Source organism: Prionailurus viverrinus, chromosome C2, assembly GCF_022837055.1.
Source record: "Prionailurus viverrinus isolate Anna chromosome C2, UM_Priviv_1.0, whole genome shotgun sequence".
NCBI lineage: Eukaryota > Metazoa > Chordata > Mammalia > Carnivora > Felidae > Prionailurus > Prionailurus viverrinus.
Genome location: NC_062569.1, coordinates 146,845,768 through 146,871,432, shown reverse-complemented (window position 1 = coordinate 146,871,432; position 25,665 = coordinate 146,845,768). Strand labels below are relative to the sequence as shown.

The following is a 25,665-nucleotide window of genomic DNA, read 5'->3' as shown; positions in this document are numbered from 1 at the left end:
CCCTCTCCTGGTTTCTGTGACCCCCCAACAGCCCCCTTCTCTAAGGCAAGGGGAACGAGCTGTCACACCCCCCTTGTGCCCCAAGCATCAAAGGGACGTGACAGGCTTGTCCTGAAAAGTCTGGCAAAATCTCTTCCTCTGGTGCCATTCTTCCTGTCTCTGCTCTAATGAGAAAAATCACCAGTTCCACCTGTTTACACTTTAAATGGTAAAAAAGAAACTGAATGCACTTCTACGAAACCATGTAAAACAGTGTTTGGAAGAAAAGACAAAATTGCAGATTCCCCCCACCCCCCGCCCTTTTCAGGATTGTTTTCTAGAACAGTGAGTACAGGGGCGCCTGGGTGGCTCAGTCAGTTGAGTGTCTGACTTCGGCTCACGCCGTGATCTCGTGGTTCGTGAGTTCAAGCCCCGTGTTGGTCCCTGTGCTGACAGCTCAGAGCCTGGAGCCTGCTTCCGATTCTGTGTTCCCCCTGCCCTCTGCCCCTTCCCCACTCACATTCCGTCTCTCGCTCTCTTCCTCTCTCAAATAAACATTTAAAAAAGAAAAAGAATGACAAGTATAGCTTCCTTTGGGGTGCTCCGTGATGCCTATACTTTAGAGGAAGCTGCTCTGCCTTTGGCTTCATGGCTTCATCTTGGCCCCTCCCCAACTCTCTTTGGGTTCTCCAAAGCCAAAGGATCAAGATGCAAAGTTTCTGGGGGGCCAGCATCACCACCCAGCTAGAGTTCATCAGCACTGAGAGGTGTACAGGACATGAATTCCCTGTAGAAAGACCCCAAGGTTGGCTCTAAAAAACCTCTCTGGGAACTGGCAAAGGGATAGCACCAAACAGAAAGCCTGCTATGGGGGCAGAGGGATGGGGAAATGACCTCAGGAACCCTGCTGGAGCCACCCTGTTGAACTTCATCCCAGGATCCTGCACCCGGGTGTTTTCTCCAAAAGCTCCCAGAACACCCTTGTCCAGCCCAAAGAATGGGTGATTTCAGTTACCAGTTTGTTAGGGGCATGCCAAGAATCCACCACCCAAGAGACCCCTGCCGGGGACACACGGCTGGATCAGTCACCAGCCCACACAAGACATGTGTTTGTACAACCAGCCAATCTCAGCGCCCTCCAGGCACAGGTGACCAAATGCAACCCATCATCCCATTATACCTTTTCATTTGCATACCCTATTTTCTCCACAAGAGATCTTCCAGGGAGCAGGATGCTAAAGCACCTTATGTAACAGAAACAGATCTTCAGAGGGACTCATTATATTCCCCCTTCGATGTGCCTACACCCACTCCTGTGCTCCCCTCCCAGCAATCCGGCTGCCTGCACGGTCTCTTTGGCTTTCTTCTGAGTCTCATGTGCTCCCCACACCCACCCCGCCTCCCAAACTCCCCAAGGCAGATCGGAGAGGGGGCCACATGAGGCCCCAGAAGCCAGCCCCACACAAAACAGCTTCCGGTTTTCTTTAAACCACTTTCTACCCACTGCACGTGTGCATGGACATTTACTAAACCGGACACTTTGAAAATGTGGCCTCAGGGCACCCAGGTGGCTCAGGTTAAGCATCCGACTTCGGCTCAGGCCATGATCTCGCGGTTTGTGAGTTCGAGCCCGGCATCGGGTTCTGTGCTGACAGCTCAGAGCCTGGAGCCTGCTTCAGATTCTGGGTCTCCCTCTCTCTCTGCCCCTCCCCTACTTGTGCTGTCTCTGTCTCTCTCTCTCTCTCTCTCAAAAATAAATAAACATTAAAACAACAAAAAAAATGTGGCCTCACAAAGGTTTGTCTACTCAAGACTCTTACAGTGTCACAACTGTTTGATAGAAGAGAGGAAGAAGCCAGGGAGTGGTGGTGCATGGGGCTTTCTGGAGAAAAGTAGGTTCTTGGCCTCTGACATCTGAGCTCCAGAGCCGGTCCCTTTGGGCTCGTCCCTGTGACTCCAGCCTCCTGCGTTCCAAAGAGCGAGAGCCCTCCCCCTTCCTCCCCAGCTCTGCTCCTATAGATACAGCAGGGTACACATCAGCAGCACACGGCCCCGTGAGAGAAGTGTTTCCCCACCTGCAACCGAAAGTCAGCTCTTCGGGCATAAACATGAACCTCACATCTCATCTGCGTCACAGTCTGAAAGGCCAACGCAGCCATTTAACAGGGACAGGGGCGGCCATACCTCCTCCCCGCCCCGGGCTGCATAAGAGCTGCCTTGCACCCTCACGCGGTGGAAACTGACCACGGATGGCGTGATGCCGCAGCCAAGAGCCTGGGGTCTGCAGGTGAGCTGAAGCTGTTTTCTTTGGATGATAGTCTAGCTTAGCACGGGCTCCTCTGGAGCCTGCTGTCCCCTTGCTGACGAGCTAACCTCATGTGACTGTTTGGAACGTCAGAATCAGGTGTGGATCGTGAATACCTGGGGCGGCCCAGGTGCCCAGGCATTGCCTGCCGGTTGCTTTGGAAAAGCCACAGAGACCTGATTTTGCCACGGGAAAAACACAACGCAGCTGAGAAAAAGAGGACTTCGTTCATAAATTAGGCCACTGAGCTGGGAAGCTCTGGACTGTTGCAAACCCCACTTCTCATATAGGTAAAAACATGAATGCACAGCCCAGTGTGCGGCGACAGCAAGACAATTAAAAATGGTCAACAAAGAAAGCACCAGTCTGATCTGAAGGGATTCTGATAAACCCACTCACCATCGGACTCTGCGTTTTAATTCAGGACAAGGAAGGAGGTATGTAGAATCCAGAGCCCTAAGCAGAGATCCACCAGCCCTCAGGGTCACATGTGATGGTTCATTTCAAGTGTTAACTTGACCAGGCCACAGTACCGTTTTTGGTCAAACAGCAATCTAGATGTTGCTGTGAAGGTATTTTTCACATGGGATTAAATTAGTAGGCTTTGAGTAAAGCAGATGACCCTCCATAAGGTGGGTGGGCCTCGTGCAATCAGGTGAAAGCTGTAAGAGAAAAAGTCTGAAGTGTCCTGAGAGAGAAGGAATTCTGCTTCCAGAAGGCCCTGGATTTTGAGCTGAAACATCCACTATTCCCTGGGTATCCAAGCATGAGACAGACACACACACACACACACACACACACACACACACACACACACTGTTGGTTCTCTCTAGAGAACTCAGACTAACCCATCATAACTCCCATGTTCTTACCTGCACAGCATGGAATTCAAGGTCTCTTGTCCAGGTGTCCAGGGAGGCCTGTGAAAAGCAACATTTTCAACAATTTGAGTAGCTGTACCTGCTGTTTATTCCCTAAACTCTCTCTCCCCTACCACTTGCAACTCTGGGTTTGAGAATTATTCCTTTCAATGTTTAGAGACCAGAAACGAGACTCCTAAACCATCATGCAAGCGGGCAGCAGATGTCCTAATTCAGGCACCGAATAGATTTTCTAGGTGAGAAAATCTATTTTATTCAAGTCTAAGACATATAACGGAGGAGTGCTCTCAAGGCGACTGCGCTGCTCAGTCAACGCATTCTCTCCAAGAGCAAAAACCGTGCATGAGAGCTCCACCCGGATTAAGATATGGAGCCCAACCGGCCCCACCCGGAACCCCCTCCCCCCCATCCCTGCCCTCTCCCAGTCCCCAAAGGGAACTACCCTTCTCATTTCCAACAGCACTGATTGTCTAACCTGATTTCAAACTATTTTTACAAGCTGCACAGATGTGAAATAAGATACAAAGTGAACATTTTAATATTTTACCTTCTAGCTTACTGCCCCTCTTATGGGTGGAATCGTATTCCCCCCCAAACTGGTACCCAAGAGTCCTAACCCCCAGGAGCTCAGCACGTGACCTTCTTTGAAAACAGGGTCAGGACAGGCCTATCGTGTCCCCTTTGATGCTTTGGAAGGGGGAGGAGCACATGGAAAGCTCACTCTCTCTTGCCTTTGGGGAGGGGGCCTGTTGGTGTTGCCTTTACAGAGGTAACCCAGCCCTCCTGCAATGGGTCTGGTATTCTCATAAAAGGGAGAAACTGGACACAGAGGCACACACACAGAGAAGGCCAAGGGAAGGTACAGGCAGAGATCGGGTGGTGCTTCTTTCCATAAGCCAAGGAATGAAGCCCAAAGATGTCAGCAACCAGCAGCAGCCAGGAGGCAGGGGACAGGTTCTCCTCCACAGCCCGTGCAGGGAACCAACCTTGATCTCAGACTTCCGGCCTCCAGAACTGAGAGTCAGTGAAACTGCTGCTGTTGAAGCCCCCCATCCCACCCCACCCCACCCCCGGTGTGTGGCACTTTGCTCCAGCGGCTGGTCACACTGATGCCGTCCCTCTGCCGCCCTCCACACAGCTCTCTTCCAAGCCTGCCACGTTACCCTGTGCTACCCAGAAGCCCTCCCCGCTCTATTTTCCACTGCTCTACAAATTAACATTTTTGGGGAAAGATTGTAACACAAATGGCCTCTGGCTCTATGTGGCTTTAATAAACCAGCTTAAAAATGATGACTGGCCCCCCTGCCTCGATCTCCACGGTCCTTGAGGGCCTCTTTTTTTTTTTTTTTTTTTTTTTTTTTTTAGGAAGAGGAGTCTCCGGGGCCCATGCTCGAGGTGCTCTTGGATGAGACACGTGTCCCACTTTCACAGACATGTCTGCTACCCTTTAAAGGCAGAGGAGGTGGAGAACGTGGTAAAGTCGTACAATAACAGCACTGTAATCCCAAGGGGGACGTTTTTGCAACTTAATTCAGCTGCTTTGTCTCGGAGGCGAGAAAGAACTGGGACTCAGAACAACGCAGAGGCCTCGCTCACTCCCCAGCCAGCCTGCGCACGACCTGAAACCCATCCGCCTCTCGGCAGCTTCTCCAGGACCAGCCGACGGCAACTGGAAAGAAGCCCACGGAGGCTCTGAGTGGGCTTTACCTAGAAAACCGGGGCCCTTTCAGATCTTCTTAACACTTTTCCGAGCTGGCCCCATTCCACTCTCTACGTTCCAGCAGAGGCGGGCTGGATGATCCAGTAATAGCCCGTAATTTAATTAGCACAAGTATCACTGCCGTTTGGAGAAAACAAATGGATCACAGAGAAGTGAAATGCTCTTTTCCCATTAGTGTTCCTATTTAAACCCTAACCGTTAAATATTTCAACAAATGTTTAAAACGCTCTCCATGTGTTTTCAGGCCAAATGAGATAATCATCCAAGGAAAATAATCTGGGTGAAAGAAAAGGCCCCTTTCCCATCATAGACGCTTTCGAAACAAACAAGCGCAGGGGTCAGGTTCGAGGGCAACCGAGGACATGGGCGTCAGCAAAGTGGAGTGGAGGCCACGTAGGGCACAACAGATGGGACGCTGGGTGCATCTGTTCACATTGCTCCTTGAGGCCCTCAAGAGTCAAATGCAGATCCAGAGGCAAGGGAGCCTAGCTGTGAATTCTGCACTCTCTGCACGCCAGCCGAGGTGATAAGCCCTCAGAGCCCGTGACCGTGAGACGGCCCTCCCTGCTTCGGGGCATGGTCATCTGTAAGGATAACACGACTTGCACGCTATGCTCCAGGCGTTCCCCTGCTTTAGTCAAGCTAGCTGTCCTTCCTGGATCATTCCACCTTCTCCCCTTGGGAATCCAATTCTACCGGAGACCCCGGTCAAGGCCCACTTGATTCCTTCCTTTGTTCGTTTAGCAAATGCCAGGCATTGTGTAGACTCTAGGGATACTGTAAGGAGCAAAAGGGACACAGTCCCCGCTCTCATGGAACTCACGGTCCAGAGTGGGAGAAAGACGTGAATCCAACACTCCCTGAGCAAACAAAACATGCGCATGGGACAAACCCCGGGATGCAGGATGCGGGCGGGGGTGAGTCTGTGCTGGAGAGATGTGATCCGATGGCAAAGGTCAGAGAATGGCAGGGGTCCGGGATGAAATGACCCTGCCTTGGAATCTGAAGACATAAAATAGTAATCAGCAAAGAGAGCTGACGGGAACATTCTGGAAGAAGGGGCAGGGTGTGCATGGTGCTGGGAGCCAAGAGAGCACAGAAGTCTTAAGGCCTGCAGGAGCGAGCACCGAGCAAGAAGCAGGGCTGCGCGTGTGGGCCCGGGGGACGAGGCTCGAGAGGCCAGCAGACCACAGTCTAATCTGTGACGTGGTGGCCATGTCACCGACCGTGCCTTCCAGCTTAAGGAGGCATGCCTGGCGTGCACGAGGTGCTCAGTAAACATGTGCTAACTGGAGCAGGGAAGGGACGTGATTCCGTCTGAGCACGGGCAGCTCAGCTCCGGCTGGCGTGCGGAGAAGTGAGAGCCAGGCGTTCACGGAGAAGGGGGCAGACCAGTCAGGGCTGTGGCAGACATCCCCGCAAGAGGCAGAGGTGACAGTGGCTGGGATGGGGAGGGAGGAGAGAGACCAAGGCGGTGGAGGGGATCTGAGAGGTTGAGGAGTCACACTGGCAGAACTTGGGGACGGCCTGGCTCTGGGGGTGAAAAAGTACCTCCTGAGTTCCTGCCCCATACCGAGGGTGGGGCTGCCATTTGGAAACAGACACTGGGGGCTCCAGGCATGATGGATTGGAGACACCTTCCCTCACGCAAGAGGAAGCTGAGGAAGCAATTGGCCTGAAGGGTCTGGAGCTCAGGGCAGTGTGGTCCCGACACCACCTCCTGCCCTCGGCCTGAAAGCCAAGCATGACCCACCCCCCAAAGACTCCTCTGCATCCTCATCATGCAGGTGCCGGAGCCTGTCTCAGAGGCAGGAGGCCTCCAGGCCGGGGTCAAGGCTAAGCCCCACCCCAGCCATCCCTGGATTTCCGCCCAACTTCCCCCACCCTCACTCCTCCCCAACCCCAGCATCTTTCAGGCAGGGGGCCAACGTCACCCACAGAGAGGTCTACGCTCACTGTCTTCACTTCCCCTCCTCCTCCTCTTCCGGAACTCAGGCCGTCTCTTTCTGCCTTTCCCACTTCTGCCCAGCTGGTCTCTGTAAGGGCCCAGGACAACTAACTGCTCGGCCACCACCACTGACCACTTTGACTGCAGAAAAGGGAAGAGAGAAGTGGGCAGGCCCATCGGCCTCATGTAGGGCATGGAGGAAGGCTCCCTTTTGATTTCTGCTCAAAAGAAAAAACTGTTGGGCAGAGGTTGCGAAGGGGAAATCAAGTGGGTTCCCAGGAAGATCACGGAGAAGGCTGAGGGGTCGCATTTGACAAAGCACTGCATGAAGAGTCCTGGGCGTTGGGGGTGGGGGGACACCCTCATCCTGTGCCCCTGGCCCTGGATCCAGATTCCCAGGCACAGTCTCTTCCCAAGCACATATTTGGGGTCCAAATTTGGTACAACTTGCCAAATGATACTGCTTATTTTTTTTTAAAAATTTTTTAATGTTTATTTGTTTTTGACACAGAGAGACAGAGAGAGAGACAGACAGACAGACAGACAGAGCATGAGCGAGGGAGGGGGGGAGACAGAGGGAGACACAGAATCCGAAGCAGGCTCCACGTTCTGAGCTGTCAGCACAGAGCCCGACACGGGGCTCGAACTCACAGACCGCGAGATCATGACCTGAGCCGAAGTCAGACGCTTGACCGACTGAGCCACCCAGGCGCCCCATGATACTACTTTGTACTCTGAAATCAAAGGATCTTGGTATTTTAAGTACGTATCTAGCATCAAGTTGTCCTAGGATGCCTAGAAATACTTGTTTTCATCCAAAACTTTTTCCTGTCCCTCATTTTACTGCCTCCTTCTGATGCCAAGCGTTACACTCGTGTACAGTTTTGAGCATCTCATTTTTACCTTTCGAAGGACTGGCAGTGGTTTCCAACCTTGGCCACTCCATGGAATCTGCCAGGGAGCTTTAAAAACTACTAACACGCGCCCACTTTCCCATTCCTGCCCCATGAGTTTCAGGAGAATTATGTGAGGTGCAATCTGGGCATCCAGATGTTTACATTTTTATATATGTATTATATATTTTTTAATGTTTATTTATTTTTGAGAGAGACAGAGACAGAGAGTGAGCGGGGGAGGGGCAGAGAGAGAGGGAGACACAGAATCCGAAGTAGGCTCCGGGCTCCGAGCTGTCCGCCCAGAGCCTGACTCGGGGCTCGAACCCAGGAACCATGAGATCACGATCCAAGCCAAGTCAGACGCTTAACAGGCTGAGCCACCCAGGCGCCCCTCCCCCGGCGACTCGACCGTGTAGCCACAGCTAAGATCCACAGTCTAACAACTGAGAGACAGTGGCTCGGCCATACGCCATTGTTTCGGGGACCCAGTTAAGTGACTATTTGTCTCTTGCTGCTTTTCTGTCCCACAATAACCGGTTTCCTTTCCACTTTGCTCTCAAAATGGAAACCCGCTCTTCCTAAGCGATCCTGGATTTTATTTTGGAGGGGGTCACTCACCTCATAGGGCTCCTTGCTGGGCCTGCACTTCTCTATCTGGTAGAGCTGGGTCTTGTAGCAAACGCTGTCCTGGATGTCAGATTTCTATCCGAGGAAAAAGGTGGGGAAAAAGCATGGCTTAACTCACAGGAAATAGAAGTGTCCATTAAGCAGTCATTAATTTTGAAACCAGCACTCGGCTGAGAAAGTGCCGAAAGTGGTTGGCAAGCCAGGTAATCGCAATGCAAAGCCTCGCTGGAGGGTGGCCTGCAGGCATGATGCAGCGAGGGGACAGCCCCGGACCCAGAGTCGGGCAACCTACTTCTGTTATGGCTCTGCCAGGACAGGGCCAGGTGACCCTGGGCACATCACTGCTCCTTGCTGGCCTCAGTTCTTTCATCTGTACGATGAAGACTACTCTGAGATGTGAAAGCAGAAACCAGATACGTGAGCTCGAAAGAATAACTCATTTTATTGACCTACCAAACAAGATACAGATCTTGCTTATTTCCTTAGTGAAAAACAGCCCGCACCCCTGCCCTCCCCTGCCCAGTGAGCCACAGCAATTCATAACACAGGTTACAGATGACAGAAAACCGTATCTAGGATGATCTAGGTGCACGACTGAGGTGCCGGCCTGTGTGGAGAAAGGTGAATTAAATGACTGATGCATCTACCAACCAACAAAGAGTCACGGAACGGCCTTCCAGGCTCTCCAACACAGAATCCACGCTTCTTGGTTTTAGAAACAGAAAACAAGAAAGAAGAGAGAAAGGGAGAAATGACAGAGAAGATAGGTATTTTATACTTGTCAGTTCACGAGTTTCGGTCTTAAAATTATACGTGGGTTGTCAGTAATTGGTTGATGAGATTAATAGCTGGAACAGTGCACACAGGGCAGTTAAATTAGCCGTGTGTGGAAATTACTGAGCGGACCGGCTGTAGCTGTCTGTGGGGATTAATTCACCCTAGTTAAAAGCAGCCACTCGCCCAGACCCTAGTTCTCAAGACCAGGTACGTCCTAGGCTTTAAGGGTTAAGTGTGAAACAGACACAATAAAATAACCTTCTCCAGCTGGAACTACATTAGCTGAGTTTCCAGGGAACGTTCTCAGCAGACAAAGCCATGCTCAGCTTTGCAAGACTTGCACGCAACCTTTATGCCGATGCTCAGGCCGGGCAGAGAGGAGGTGCCGAAACCAGCAGATGGGAAGAAACAAAGACAAATTAAGACACAGCCTGAGAGCTTCAGGGATTGCTCAGGAAGAGCGTGAGTAACCAAAGTTCGCATCTGTAGCTGTGGAGGCAGAACAGAGGAAGGAAAGTATTTGAAAAACTAAAGTTCCTTGGGGCGCCTGGCTGGTTCAGTTGGAGGAATGTGTGGCTCCTGATCTCGCAGTTGTGAGTTCGAGCCCCGCGTTGGGTGTAGCGATTACTTAAAAACAAAATCTTTAAAAAACAAAACAAAAAAACCCTAAAGTCCCCGCACATTATTGATCGGCATCCAAAGAAGTTCTGCCAAAAGAATGTTTGCTTAGGAAAGTAGTAATTTTTCCTTTAAACATGAAATTGTGAATTTTATAGTCAGTTTCAGCGGAGGCACTTTTTAAAAACTAATTTTTGAGTAACAGTCATCATTTGAGAAAAAAATCAGTGCGTTGATCCTCTTTCCTTCCTTTTAGTTGACAGCTATTTAAATTCTTGGGGCACCCGGATGGCTCAGTGGGTTATGCATCCGACTTCAGCTCAGGTCATGATCTCACAGTCCGTGGGTTCGAGCCCCGCGTCGGGCTCTGGGCTGACTGCTCAGAGCCTGGAGCCTGCTTCAGATCCTGTGTCTCCCTCTCTCTCTGTCCCTCCCCTGCTCACACTCTGTCTCTCTGTCCTTCAAAAATAAATAAACATTAAAAAAAAAATTAAAAAAATAAAAATAAAAAAATAAGTTCTTAACTACTGTTTTCTACCACAGTTGTCCCCAAATGGTGTGACCTTGAACCCATATGAGTGGAAAAGGTATAGGAAGGGACCTATAATATATGCATATTTGTTTATAAATTATAAGCATGCACCTCTGTACTAACATATCATGTACGTCATAAAACATATAACCAAATAGGGATTTAAAAAGATAAGAAATTGGGGCGCCTGGGTGGCTCAATCGGTTGGGCATCCGACTTTGGCTCAGGTCATGATCTCATGGTTTGTGGGTTCGAGCCCCGCGTCGGGCTCTGTGCTGACAGCTCAGAGCCTGGAGCCTGTTTCAGATTCTGTGTCTCCCTCTCTCTCTGCCCCTCCCCTGTTCACGCTCTGTCTCTGTCTCAAAAATAAATAAACATTAAAAAAAATTATAAAAAGAAAAGAAAGAAACAGGGGCATGTGGTCTTCTTATAAAAGGGAAATGAGAAGTAGCTTCAAGTCCAATTATCTTTAAGTTCATCATCATGGTGGGACAGAGAACCTGGGCACAGTACAAGAGATGCTCCTAATCATTCCTTATAATAAAATGATATAAAATATACACTGTGTCAAAGGTCCTGTCTTTCTGGCCTCAAATTCCTCTCCCGAGAGGGAGACCTGTGGGAGGGTCTCCCACAGGGAGACCTCTCCTGTGACCGTGACACCATCCCTCACATCCAGTCTCAAAGCTGCAGATTTGTCCCCATCAGAAGTATCATCCCAGCAGGGCTTACATGGGACATGTATTTGCCATCCCACCCCCCAATAAAACACCGTTGTTATTTTCAAAAGCCTCTTATTTGTTCAGCATGTTTCTTCTCGAGTACAATTTTTCCTCTGGTGGTTCACCCAAAAAGTACTTCTGTGGATAATTTCCCACTGGAGCAAAATCTAGCAAATTCCCTAAGCTGACTCAGCTTAGAAACACCTGCACTCTCATCCAACTGTTCAACAAACCTCCCAAAGAGCCTCTGTGTCTATTCAGCAATGTTTTGCAGACATCTCCCAAATCCATTTGCTAAAGAGACACACTCTGACCATCTCGCCTTCTGGGCCTTATTGTGTGGTCATTTCTGCCAGACAGGGAGAATATCATTTCCCCAACTGTAGGTGGATTTTCATTTTAGCTCTAATCTAGAAACCTCACAAAAGGTTTCTAAGCCTTTTGCGAGATACTGGGTTGACTCTCACATGACTTTAAATAGCACTGAAAATGCACTAGAAGTTCTTCATGTTCTGTTTTCTACATGTGTTCCTAACACTGACAGCCCCATACCATCAGATCTCAGGGCACCACATACACAGGGTGATGGTCACCCTTCGTGACCGTGGATCTGAAATCAAATTTCCGACAGGCTTCCTGACAATTCTCAATCTCTGTAGCAGGCTGACCTCCCGTCAGAACTGGTCAGTCTCCTCTATTCGGAGTAGGAGAAACAGGAGTGGTTTGCAGAATTCTTTTTAAGTGGAGAGAGGATTTAGTCAGAAGTAGACACTGAAGCATGTCAAGTCCTTCCCCAGGCGCACATGAACTGCTTGTGGCGGAAGACCAAAGGCGACCGACGCATGAGGGTACCACCGTCCACCCCACCCTAGGCTGCAAGACTCCCACGCTTCCTCCCGTGGGACACAGGACACCTGTGCTCTGTCACCCAGACTGAAGGCACCGGGGTCAAGCCAGTAAAGCTCAATTTCATTTTCACCTTCTGGAGAAGTACCAATAAGTAATGCCTTCCTCATTAAATCATGCTTTCGAGATCAATGCCTGAGAGGCCCTGCTCCCCAACTTTTACGACCACAGAAACCCCCAATGCCTTTAACATGGGAACCCAAGGAGCTAAGAGGTAGGCAGAGAAGGCAACGGAGAAACTGAAGGGAAAAGAGGCTTGACTCTCTCACAGTGCTGCCCGGGGCTTAACTCCGAGGGAGGATATTTGAAACATACCTCAGATAAAAAGCTCGAGCTACCTGAGAAGCAAGTTTAGCTACTATTTTATCCCACATTCAGAAACTCAGCCTTCCATTAGTTCAAATTAACAGCTTAGATCAAGTGTCAGCAGCTGAGAAACACTCGAGGTATAAGAAGAGCTCCTTTTTCCACAGAGAGCAGAGAAAACAGCCACCAGGGCCCCACTCACCCCTGACAAATAGCGCTCGAGTTTCTTGTTTAAGAGGAAGTAGATGGCGAGGATGTGGCAGGCGCGGTTGGAGAGCACAGTGTTGATCACGTCGCTGTTCTTGTAACCCAGCTTCTCCGTCATGTGAAGCACCACACTCGGGCTCAGGTCCTCCAGGGAAATCCTGCACAGTAGAGAGAGAACCGGTCACTTCCCCACGGCCACCGAGAGGTTCTGGATCCTCCTTAGTGGGGTCACAAACATGGCGGCACAAAGCACAGCCCCCCTCCCCATCCCAGGCCCTTGGAGACACTCAGACCCGTTCATTCATTCATTAACCACACACACATCATGACATTTCATTCCTAGACACCCCAGTGTGCACCTTTAAGATCCAAGGGCATCTCCTGCAGAATCACAATACTGTCCACACACCCAACAAAATTCTAATAATTTCTTGGTGTTCTCTAATATCTGGATTATATTCAAATTTCCCCAATTGTCCCCAAATTTGTTTACACTTTGGCGTTGCTTTCTAAAAATGTACTTCTTGGACACGGGTGGAGCCTACACTTGAGTTGGGTGTAAGGTGGGTTAGGAAAGGAGCCAATGCAGACGGTGTTTAAAGAAGCACCAAGAGCTCCCACATTCACAAATAAGAGTCTGGGGCGCGGCTGTAGGGTACTGTTATTTTCCCCATTTGACCAATGGAAGAAACTGAGGCCCACAGCTATGAAGTAACTTGCCCCGGGTCACATAGGCAGAAAGTTGCAGCCCCACAATACAAACCCTGACAGCCTAGCTCAGACTCTAGATGCTAAACCTCTACACTCACCAGCTCTCAAGTAAACAGATGTGTCAAATGGCTGTGGAGAACACGAAAGCAGGCTGAGGAATACAGAGTGTATGTGTGTTGGTAACAGGTACATCATCAAATAGAACTTTCTAAATCCCTTAAGAGAGATACAGATGGGGCACTCTGAGCAGAAGGAAGGCACATCTGGCCCGAGAGCTCTGTAACCCACCCCTCACCCCCAAGGGTCTGAAGACATTTCTTTATGGGACTTCAGACCGTAACACCCTGAGAGACCGCACAGGACAACTCCACACTGGGATACAGAAGAGGAAACTGACTTGCCAAATTCACAAGCCAGCTGAATAGGGCAGCAAGGGCAGACCTAGGTCTGCTGACCACCTTCCACCACCCACCCATGTAACCTATGACAGCACTCCCTCGCTAGATAGGAGTAAGTGCCATCCAAAGAAAACGGGCCCAAGGAACCATGAAATCCGCCTTCCTCGCCCTGTTGGCCATAAAATCACAAATTCTAGCTCACAGTGGTGGGGTGGAGGGCGGGGAGTAGAATGACTACTGGTAAAAAATAACTTGTTAAAAAAATAATACTTTTGAAGTTTGCCAAAGCACTTAATAACGCTGAAAACTCCATTGTTGGCAACTCCCCGGTAATGTCTGCACGGGAGTGACCTTGCTCCTGGCCAATCAGATGACTGCCGTGTGCCTTGTCCTTGGCCAATCAGACCACAGCCTCATGGCCTTGCCCCTGGCCAATCAGATCAGGGCCACGCAAGGTGCCCCTGGCCAATCGACCCAGCAACACCTTGGAAGCCTGTTCTCCACCAGGAGCAAGCAGGGGAAGGGAGAGCTCTCTAGGAGAAGGGTGGAGGTGAAAAGAGGGCAGTAAACGTGGGCAGGCACTCCAACTCTGCCCTTCATGTCCACTGTCTTCAGAAATAGAAGAGCTCTGCCGAAAGGCACTGCTGACTCTCTTGATTGAAAGTACTATTTTTTTTTTTTTTTTTTCATTTGAGAGGGAGAGAGAGAGCGTGTGCATGCATGGAGCCTCAGATGGGGCTCTATCTCACAACCCTGGGATCATGACCTGAGCCGAAATCAAGAGTCAGATGCTCAACCGACCGAGCCACTCAGGTGCCCCTATTTTAAACATGTTCTGGGGCGCCAGGGTGGCTCAGTCGGTTGAGCGTCCGACTTCGGCTCAGGTCATGATCTCGCAGTCTGTGGGTTCGAGCCCCGCATCGGCCTCTGTGCTGACAGCTCAGAGGCTGGAGCCTGCTTCCGATTCTGTGTCTCCCTCTCTCTCTCTGCCCCTCCCCTGCTCATGCTCTGTCTCTCTCTGTCGCAAAAATAAATAAAAACATTAAAAAAAATTAAAAAAAAAAAACATGTTCAATTAGTGGCATGTATATTTGGTATTCTGCAGCATCAGTTATTTAATTTGTATCATCTCCTCCTTTTTGGGCAATACAGTCACTAGTCAAACGTTCTAGAACACTAGGTGCAATTCTAAGTAAATTCGCATTAAATCCCGTGTTAGACCGTTTTGGCCCAATTCCTTCCTGTGTTACCCATGACCTCCTTCCCCTCCCACCCATCTGCAGAGCTAACTGGAGGGGTGGGAGACTGTCCAGGCCCCAGAAGGAAGATGGAGGAAGGCAGCCAAGGTCACCTCCGTAAAAATATCTGCTCTCAGAACAGGGAGGCTAGCCTGGCACACGGCAAAACTGTTGACGGACTGGCTTGAAAGTGTACTTTTATACATTTAAATTGTAAATACACAATTTAAAGATATTTTCCTCTTGCCTTTTGGAGATCAACTTGGAAGCCCAAATGACATAACAAAAGGCTTTACAGAAGAGTGATACAAAACGTAAGCCCTTTATTTTATCCATTTCCCAGAAGTAAAACCTTTTTTTTTTTTTTTTTTTTTTTTCAATTTCTGAGACAGAGAGAGACAGAGCATGAGCAGGGGAGGGGGAGAGAGAGAGCAAGATACAGAATCCGAAGCAGGCTCCAGACTCCGAGCTGTCAGCACAGAGCCCGACGTGGGGCCCGAACTCTCAGACTGTGAGATCATGATCTGAGCCGAAGTCGGATGCTCACCTGACTGAGCCACCCAGGCGCCCCACAAGTAAAACACTTTTAACAACATCTAAAATAATAAAATCTGAGGCTAGGTATGTTGAGAAGCTGCGAGATATACTTTATAATAAAGCCTATATTCCTTTCCCTGATCACATGTTCTTACTCCATTAACCTGTGTACTGGTCAAACCAGAAAAATAACTACCAGGGGCACCTGGGCAGCTCAGTCAGTTGAGCGTCCAACTTCGGCTCAGGTCGTGATTGCATCGTTGGGGAGTTCAAGCCCCGCCTCAGGCTCACTGCTGTCAGCGTGGGGCCCGCTTCGGATCCTCTGTCCCCCTCTCTGCCCCTCCCCTGCTGGCGCTCTCTCAAAAATAATTAAAAAAAAAAACCATAAAAAACAAAAAAAAAGAACTATCAAAAGCACATTTTTTGCCTTACACATTTTTCAAAATAAAGACTGTAAACAACATCTGCCTCCCCCAAGAGTTTCGATTTCTGGTTCCAGCACTTTAAAACCCAACATTGGGGCGCCTGGGTGGCTCAGTCAGTTGAGTGTCTGAGTTCAGCTCAGGTCATGATCTCACAGTCTGTGAGTTCGAGCCCCGCGTCGGGCTCTGTGCTGACAGCTCGGAGCCTGGAGCCTGCTTCACATTCTGTGCCTCCCTCTCTCTCTGCCCCTCCCCATTCATGCTCTGTCTCTCTCTGTCTCAAAAATAAATAAAAACACTAAAAAAAAAAAATTAAAAAAAAAACCAACATTAATCTGCCTCTGGTACAAAATGAGCGACGGGCCACACGTAAATGGAAGGCAGCGAGCTGCTGTTTTCTTTGATATACAGGACCTTAACGGTGGTCCCAACCCAACTAGTTCACGTGCAGCCTTTATGCTTTTGGCCAAATCCAAATGCAAAAATCACTGATCTGGCAAAACCAGCAGACGATACCTGGGTTGAAGTTGTTATCCACAAACGCCTATCTGCGACCTGTGGAACAGCTACGGAATGAGGCGCCCAGGAACGACTTCTTGCGAATGAAGATGCGGCCATCAGGGAGGGGCAGGCTGTGTTTCTACTACCAGAGCCGCTTCCTTCCAAAGGCTGCCATGTTGAGTGGATTGATTAGACTCATTTAGGCAGTGATCACATTCGCTTAATGACTCCTGTGGCTGCCACCAGTGCCCCCTCCTTTAGCAGACAGCATACCTGTGTGCTGCCATCTTTCGTGAGCCCTGGTAATGAGGCATGGCTCCTCGGCTTGGCTTTCCAGCTCACATTGAGGTAATCTTTCTGGTGTCTGTTTCAGCTACGGGCCGAGGGGAGCCAGCGCTGGAAACGAGCAGTCTATTTCCAGGTTCCCTTGGTAACCTAAGTAACTAGACTTTGTTTAAATTACTTCTCATGAGTCAAATGCTAGAATTCTAGATGGCGGTGAGTGAAACCACCTCAGCCCTGGTGAGTGTAAATCTGGCTCGGTGGCATGGATACGGACTCCACCCACGGCCTCTTAAGTTCTTCTAGAACTTTCTCCCCAAGACAGAGCCCTGCCTGCCCATCCTATTTGAAGAACTCAGTGTGACAGCTTTCCTAAGTCTTGATGGATGTTTCCAGACCTTCCTGGACATCTTGAAAATCTCTGTCCCCCCTTCATCAGTGGTCCTTTTGTCCTCATCTGAGCTTCAGACTCGAGTGAGCAGGCCCGGGACCCGGCGTGTGGGTCCCAGTCCTGGAAGGTATTTGACCTTCGTGGTGTTCATGTTTGCTCTAAGGGAACCAAGGTGAGGGTCCTCATGCCTTCACTCGGGTTGGTTAACAATATGTCCGATGAGTAGGAAGTACGTACAAGCTAATGTTTTCTTATACTTGTTTTTCAATGTGTAGTCACTACAGCAGTGACAGAGACGTGTGGGCCATCGCGAGGTGCCCCTCGGCATTTCCATGCCGCGGACCCCTGCCTGCAAGCCTGCCTTAAAGCATTCTCCTCATGGAAGCTGCTAAAGTGAAGCCTTCGCAGGAAGTCCCCAGGGAAACACGGCCTGAAGCGGCTGACCCCTCCTACTGCCTTTTCTTCCTGACCCCAACGTTCTAAGGCAAGGGACTCGGTGCTAAAATAAACATCAGGGCAAACAAGTGTCAGAAGAGGAGCCCAAGGGGTGGTCTGAAAGGGGAGAGGGACAATCCCGCTGGACTCTGCCTGAGGCTGGCAGGAGAGCCCACGGATGGATCTCACACACTCAAACACAACCATGTACACTCACAGACACAGACACGCACACACACACACGCAACCAGATACGGCCACAGACACGCTCGGCACAGACACGCGCCTGCTCACTCGGGCCACAGCAAGCCTAAATGGTCCCTTTGTGTGAATTAGAAAGAGGTGCCACTCTGTGAAGACAGAAGACGTAGGCCCCCGGGGCATGTCTCAGAAGGGGAATGGGGTGTGGAGGGCAGCCTCCACCCACCCTCTCTGCTGGGTGCCCCGTGCAGGGTGCGCTCTGCACAGCTGCACAGGACGGCCCCGTCTACACTTCCTCTCGTGCACGGAGGTGGGCTAGTCGGTGGCTGTAGGGGCCCGGAGGGGAGGGGGCGGCCAAGGGGAAATGCAGCTTCTCCTTGAATCACGCACAGCTTCCTGCCCAGAAGTGGTCAGGGCTCAGAAGATGGCCTCGTGTGGCCCGAGAGAAGGGCCCCCTCTGCATACACTCGATTACCTGTTGGGATAGGTGACGTTACACGGCACTTTGCCCGTGTAATTCTCATTAAGCCAGCGATTTGCCAGGGCTTGCTGGATATTGGGCCTCTTCACAGGATCCGGTTCCAGGAGAGAGCGCAGGAAGTTGATGGCCCCTGTGGAGACATTCGGCAAACAGACATCCGCGTCACAGGCTGAATGCAGAGGCCACCGAGACTCAAGGCAGGTGCCCGACCACCTCTCCGGAGTCATTGCCAGCATTGACCTATTCCCTGGATCTCCGGGTGCCTCGAGTCCGACGAGTTTAAGGTATCTGTCCCAGGAATACAACTGGTACACCGTAAAGTAAGAGCCGATTCAGGTCTCTCCCTGTGCCCTGCACTTCCCAATACTGCGGTCTTAGCTTGGCGGGTCCATCTCTAAAGGTGAGCCAGAGGGATGTGCGACGTACATGCTGGTAATACAGGATGAAAGGAAGTAAAGAGAAAACACTTGGCCTCAAGGTGGGTTTTTGAGTACTCAGAAAGGAACCAGAGAATGAAGGCATTCAAAATTCTACCCTCTAACTTGACCCTCACCACGCGACACTCAGAGTCTCCTGAGACCCAGGGAGGTCGTGCTCTCTTTCTGGTCCTTTCTTTTAAAGCCATTTTGCATGGCCATCTACTTAGTCCCCGGACTCTGGACTGATGACACAGCACCCAGATCAGCTATAGCCCACGCCTGTGTAGCCAGGCCAATCGGAGGGCCAGTCTGGGTTACGGTGTAAGTAAACTCTGTGACTCGGTTTTTTTAAAAAAAATGTTTAATGTCTATTTATTTTTGAAGGAGTGAGAGAAAGAGAGTGACAAGTGGAGGGTCAGAGAGGGAGAGAGAGAGAGACCCAGAATCCGAAGCAGGCTCCGGGCTCTGAGCTGTCAACACAGAGCCCGATGCGGGGCTCAAACCCATGAGCCACGAGATCATGACCTGAGCAGAAGTCAGACGCTTAACCGAAGGAGCCACCCAGGCGCCCCTGTAACTCAAATTTTAAATTCCTTAGTTTGTGTACAATGTTGCAGAAAGCACCGCACTACAAAACCACATCTACTTGAGGGGCCCTTTCCTTTTGTGCATTCCCTCAAAATGAAGGGGCAGCTTGGGCAGACTGTGTTGCCAAAAAAGTCTGTCCTTATCCGGCAGCCTACTGAACTTGGCTGTGGTCACGTTAGTTAGGCTGAGCATGGTATGTAAGGAAAGAGTATGAGAAGCAACTGAGAAGCCAGAAGATCCCCACAGCCCCTTCCCCTCCGTCCCAGGCAAAAGCCACGGTGATTTTTTCAAATGTCCTGGGTGTCCTTTATTAAATGAACATTTACAAAGCACCTGCCGTCCAGCCAGGCACTAGGGATAGGAAGCTGGTTCATCTCTAAGGAGACATTTCCATCCTTTACGAGCATAACAATGGAGATAACTACACGACGTGGAAAAAATATTTGAATAATGCACAGGAAGGTCACAGGCTCCAAAGCCGCTAGCGTGACAATAGGCATGAACACATATAGACAAAGAATGCCAGGGACTGATTACTTCCAAATGGAGATGGCCTGTCTTGCTTGAGTTGTGGGACTGTGATTTCGTTTTTACTCTGTACTCCTTATCTTACTGTCGTATCATCTTGGCACTATAAAAAATATCCTTGGGGCGCCTGGGTGGCTCCGTAGGTTAAGCATCTGACTTCGGCTCAGGTCATGAGCTCGTGGCTCATGGGTTCAAGCCCCATGTCGGGCTCTGTGCTGACAGCTTGGAGCCTGCAGCCTGCTTCCGATTCTGTGTCTCCCTCTCTCTCTACCCCTCTCCAGCTCATGCTCTGTCTCTCTCTCTCTCAAAAAGAAAAACATTACAAATAATTTTCTAATAATATTCTTTTATGTAGCCTTGCACATGATATCCAATTTCCAACATACCAAGTAATAGATTCCAGAAAATAATCCCGATTTGCTTGGTTCCCAAACTTTTCTCCCCAAAGCTATCTTTCAGTTTTCTAACATAATCTAACCTTTCAAAGAAAAGTTGTAAGAATTCCCACATCCTCATAGGCTTTGGCTGTCATTTCGATACCGTTCTTAGAGAATGGTGGGTGTTTTCTGTCATTGTCTTCCGTAGGGCAGAAATCAAGCCATCAAAAGAGGGGCTGATGGTGATGCCAGAATCAACCCAAAAGAAACAATTTTTACCACCAAGTAACTCCTCCAGTGGGTTTCCATACAGTTGGTGTGGTCATCAGGTTATTTCTCTTTAAGAATGTAGCGGGTAAAAAGTACATGTGTAGACACAGTTATGAGGGACATTTAATACTGAGATTTATAAGCTGAGTCTCCAAATAAAACTTTCCTAAAATGTTGTTCAATGGTCTGAAAAGCAAACAGATGTCAAACAAACAAAAAAAAAAAAAAAAAAAAAGGAAAGAAAGAAAAAAGACGCTTCTCTTTTTGGAACCTTTATCCCTCTTCCCTCGACTCCTGTACATTGCAAGAGTCATCTGGATGCCTAATCAGGGACATCTACTGATCAAATAAAAAAGATGCGGCCTCAATGAATTGAAATGCGGGGGCTGTGAGTTCCGGATGTTTCTGCGACATCTCTGTCGCTTACCCTCAAAGGACCCGTACAAGCCAGGCTACTGCCAGGCTTTTTCAGGGTATGATTAACCAGAAGAGCTAAGAACAGACTGGATGTGCGTTTTTGTTCTATTTTCAGAACCACGCACTCTGCACCTTCACAAACTGCTGATGAGCACAAGTAATTTTAGTTCTGATCTCTACTGATGAATTTTATTTCTTTGGACATCACAAACGTGGCATTACTATCCAAAAAGGACTTTGAAAATATCGTTAGAGTTCTTTGAAAAAGTTTGTGTCAGGGCCTTGAAAATCCCTATGTTTCATGACCCCAAAGGGATTAAAATTCTCCATTTTCCTGGAAAGCCATGGCAGGCATGGCCACTCCTTGCCCCCTTGACAGAGAGAGACAGAGCGTGAGCGGGGGAGGGGAGAGAGAGAGGGAGACACAGAATCCGAAGGAGGCTCCGGGCTCCGAGCTGTCAGCACGGAGCCTGATGCGGGGCTCGAACTCACAAACCGTGGGATCATGACCTGAGCTGAAGTCGGATGCTTAACCAACTGAGCCACCCAGGCACCCCTGCCCCCCACTCTTCTAAGCTAGGAATTGGGGTCTCCATTCAGGCCCAAGGGTAGGGCTGACCCACACAAAGAGCTCCCTCTCCGTGCTCCACATCATATGCATTATACACTTCTGGTGCAAAACCTACTTTCCAGAGTCTGGACTGGTTTGTGTGAGTGCCGTGACACTGTGCCCAGGGAAAGGGCTATAGGACACAGACAGAGCCATCGGACTTTTTGCAGTGGTAAGCCCATCACTTGCAAGTGGAGTCCCATCCCCACGCAAGTCTCCTTCCCTATCATTTCCTAGGCAAAAGCATCAAGAACAAGAATTTGACGGTTGAACCTTCTCAAAAATCTCAACTGGCATTGGCTCAACCCTTACAAAACGCGAACAACTCACCTTCAGCTTCACTTCCGTGATTTCATGGTGCAAAACCCTCTAGATCTGAAGTGATTGTTTGGAATGTGTAAGTACCATCACTGAAATGTAGTGATGTAAAGGTATATTGCCTGAAAAACGCGTAAGCCATGAAAGGCATTCCTGACCCTGTGATAGGCAAGTGCCAACAACAAGTGGAAAGAGACTGTCTAGAAGCAAGAATTGCAAAGATCCCAAAAGCTTAAGTTCTCAAACTACATGGTAGAGATGAGGGGCAATTCTTCGAAAGCATGCATAGTAGACTCACAAGGGCAATAACACTGAGGTTGTTTTGTTTTTTTTTAACTCGGCCAAAATTCTCCCAACTGAATCTAATTGTACTATTATACGGTACACATGTAGAGATCATTACAAATACGAATGATAGAATCATTAAATTAAAGATGTGTTGGCAAGACATTTAATGAAATTGGCGTATTTTCAATTTGGGCATCTCAATTTTGACATTACTCAAAACGTAAAAACGACAGATAATGCCCCCCAAATCTGGAGGAAGGGGAAGCATCTTATAGCAAATAAAATAAGGAAAGGGAGAGAAGCAGCCTGATATATTAGGCAAATCCAGGTTTGGGGGTGAAGCAGACATAAAATCAGAAACAGAGAAGTCACATAAGCTCATTGAGGCTCTGTCTCCTCCCTGATAAATTGGGAATGAGAGTACTTACCTTGCAGGGTTGTTACGAGAGTAAATGGTAATGTACAAAGCACTTCTACCTGGCCATTCAGCTGCTCATGTTACTGGTGAGTGAGTATTTGGGGATGTAAACAAGATGGTGCCACATAGTATCACAAATGACGGGGGGCCAGGCTAGTCGGGAAGGAGAAGAGGTAAAGCTGGCAGGGCATAAAGGGCAAAGGGTTGGAGAAAGCGGGGGCTGTCAGAAGGCATGGGAGTGATCCCCAAAACTGAAGTCATTCACTGTGTAAACAAGCCAACATCCTTTGCACTGCCCCGGCAGCCAGCCTACAGCTCTGGGCCCCAGCGTATCAGGTCAAGTCCCATCCCTGAGCAGCTGGGCGGATCTGTGCCTTCCTGGGCCACACACTTTGCCAGCAGAGTAAGCGACCTAGATTCCCTGAGCATCTGCTCTGTGTAAACACTATGCTTGGTACCTAGCACGGAGCGGTAAAGCCCTAGTCGAGGAGAAACACTTATGAGCCAACTCCAGGGAGGCTAAAATCACTCAGAACATTTCTAACGCATCTTCTTTGGAAGTTCCTCTGGACTATGTTTTAAATACCTTCAGGGGTGCAGCTTTTACTTCTTTAAGGTAAAGTTAAAGTTCCCCATCAGGAAACACTTAGAGCCCAGCCTGCTAAGTCCAGGTAGTATTACTAGGGTTAAAACAATGTAGGTTCTGACACAGTTAAGAATGAGTTCCTGGGCTGCTCATCTACCTGCCTTGCCCTGCCGTGCAGCCCACCCTGGGGAGTATCACAGGCCGGACCATCTGCTCCTCCTCCCACAGCCTGTGACTCACACTCATGATGTTCAACAGATATTTCTGGCTTTCTGCCTTCTAGACACACAGTAGGGTTGTATTTCCCCATCTGCTTTAGTTAGGTGAAGCCAGGTGACATGCTTCAGAAAGCTGGGAGTTGTGAGCGAAACGCTGGTGGGAGACTTAATTGCTGATGAGAGGTGGTTCTAGACTTTTCTTTTCCTCCGCATGGACCAGATATGTTTGAAATGGTGGCTGCTCCATCAGTCGGGGACCCTGACTGACTAGGATGGGCAGAATCCTTCAACTCTTGCGTCAACTCTCCACAGATACTTGGTATGAATGAGAAAGAAGTCATTGTTATCTTAAGCCACTGAGATTTGGGAGCTACTTGTTACTGTTCATTAACCTGGCCCATCCTGACTAAACCAATGAGAAGCAGTTCTCCAGTTCCTCGGGATCTCACTGGGATTCAAAGTGAGCCCTGTCTGCCTTTTCCAGGCATGAGGGTACAAGAGATTCTATCCTCCCTAGCAAAGGGGAAGTACAGACCAAATTAGATCATTACATACAAGAAGGCATTTCATGGGACACCTGGGTGGCTCAGCCAGTTAAGCATCCGACTCTTGATTTTGGCTCAAGTCATGATCTCACAGTTCATGGGTTTAAGCCCCACATGAGGCTCTGTGCTGACAGCATGGAGACTGCTTAGGAATCTCTCTCTCCCTCTCTCTGCCCCTCTCCTGCTCATGTTCTCTCTCTCTCTCTCTCTTAAATAAATAAATAAACATTTTTTTTTAGAAAAAGAATGCATTTCAGCTTGGATTCCATTTGGCACACATAAATTCAAGGTCGGCTTCATGGATGCTTTATAAACTCAAGAGAAAAATGCGTAACAGTAGTAAAATAAAAATGTTGTATTTTAACCGTGTATCATAAGTTGAAATTAAACAATTACTTTTTTTTTTTTTTGTCACATGCCTTATCTCAGTGAAGCTGAGTTTATTCTAAGGAGCCAATTAAATGATCACCAGGACCAACCTGAGGCCAGGAACTTGAAGTGAATTGTGACCAAAACAAAAGAATGAATTGTGCTAATTTACAGGATCTGAAACCAAATCTTAATACAACCTGTTTACTGAAATGTGAACCACGTAAAGTTTGAGAATACTTTCCAAACACACCTGATGATTTAGTCTAATCGAGTTACTGAAACTATATATATTTCAAAGATTTTGAACAGGCTCAAAACCTCAAATAGCAAGACAAATCACAGACCAAACTTGAATGAATCTAGTATTTCTTTACAGTGAATTGACTAAGCAAAACACAATAGACATGTGATTATAAAAGCTTTTTTTCAAAGTCAACAGTACAATATGGTGAGTTTTAAAGCAATCAAGACTGCATTTCTTTTTCCAAGATCCTTTTGAAATATCGGTTTTGTGCAGAAGGAGGAAGAAGGAAGTCAGGGGTTCAGAATTATAATGGAGAAGAAAAAGGCCAAGGTGAGATGAAGGGTTGCTTAGCGATGGGAAACTCAACCACTCTTGAGTCACGGTTTAATCCTAGGAAAAGGCCTAATATCATTTCTGCAAAACAAATACTACTTCACAGATGGACCAAACCTGGTAGGCGCCCAAGTCCTGAAACCAGGAACCCAAGAGTAGCAGGCACATTACCTGTGGAGAGCTGGGTGGGGAGGGGGTTCATTTCCTTGTCCACCATCTTCTGGTACAAAGCCCTCAGGCTAAAAGGCTCCACTGTGAAAGGCAGGGTCCCAGTCAACATGGCATACATGTTCACGCCTCTGAAAAGAGAGACACCAAAGCATGAGACCAGACTGAGGCCCCCAGGAGGGGAAGACAGATAGGGCACAGGCTTGGCAAAGCTTCAGCCCTGTCCCTTTCATGCTGACCTCAAGGGGCCTTTTTTCTAGAAAACTCAGCACCACACTGAAGCAGCAAAAGTGAAAGGCACGGGTAAAAGCTTCCTTGTAGACTTGGACAATGGACTATGGAGATCAAAGGAGTCTAAGAAACTTCAAGAGCTACCCCCTACGGAAGGGAAACCAGGTCCTTCCTTCTGGAAGGAAGTCCAGACGAAATTATGCGAAAAATACCAGGAGCATGCTAGGACCCTTGAATAAAAGTCGTCTTGCCGTTACGTGGTTTTCCAAGTGTGGCTTACAAGATGCAGCCTGGAGGCGGCCAGACAAAAAAATATAGGGCAAGACCCTGCCACGGAAGGCTAGCCACAGCCTAGCCAGCAGGCCTGGTTACCTTTCAGCCCTTTGAAACAAAAATCTCATACCCCAAACTGGCCGGTTGCTCTTCCCTTGAATGCCGTTTGGGCTTTTGTAACTAGAGAATTCCCTCAGGGGGGTGGGGGAGGGGGGGGTGTCTCCTTCCCACTCTTATTTTTTATATCATTGTTCATTGTGAGATTCTGCCACCCGGCCCGGGCCCAAAACGTCAGATGTGGTCGAAATACCTTCTAAATGGGCTTAACTGCTTACATCCACAGCCAACCTAGCGACATCTTCTTGGAGGACTTTCATTTTCCTGATGTGCAAACCTAATATCATTTTGATGAGATTTCCTGATGGGGATGAAATGCCTGCC

General features: G+C 48.9%; 1 protein-coding gene across 1 annotated transcript in view; it reads right to left on the bottom strand.

The window, feature by feature from the left end:
* The window catches only part of HUNK (hormonally up-regulated Neu-associated kinase), a 111,587-nt gene that overhangs the window by 8,486 nt on the left and 77,436 nt on the right, over nucleotides 1-25,665 (bottom strand). The window contains exons 5-9 of the mRNA XM_047876626.1: nucleotides 24,724-24,851; nucleotides 18,016-18,151; nucleotides 12,420-12,582; nucleotides 8,348-8,431; nucleotides 3,157-3,204 (exon numbers count right to left, since the gene is read on the bottom strand). Of these exons, the coding sequence (XP_047732582.1) occupies nucleotides 3,157-3,204; nucleotides 8,348-8,431; nucleotides 12,420-12,582; nucleotides 18,016-18,151; nucleotides 24,724-24,851 (559 nt within the window). The remainder of the gene's footprint in view (nucleotides 1-3,156; nucleotides 3,205-8,347; nucleotides 8,432-12,419; nucleotides 12,583-18,015; nucleotides 18,152-24,723; nucleotides 24,852-25,665) is intronic.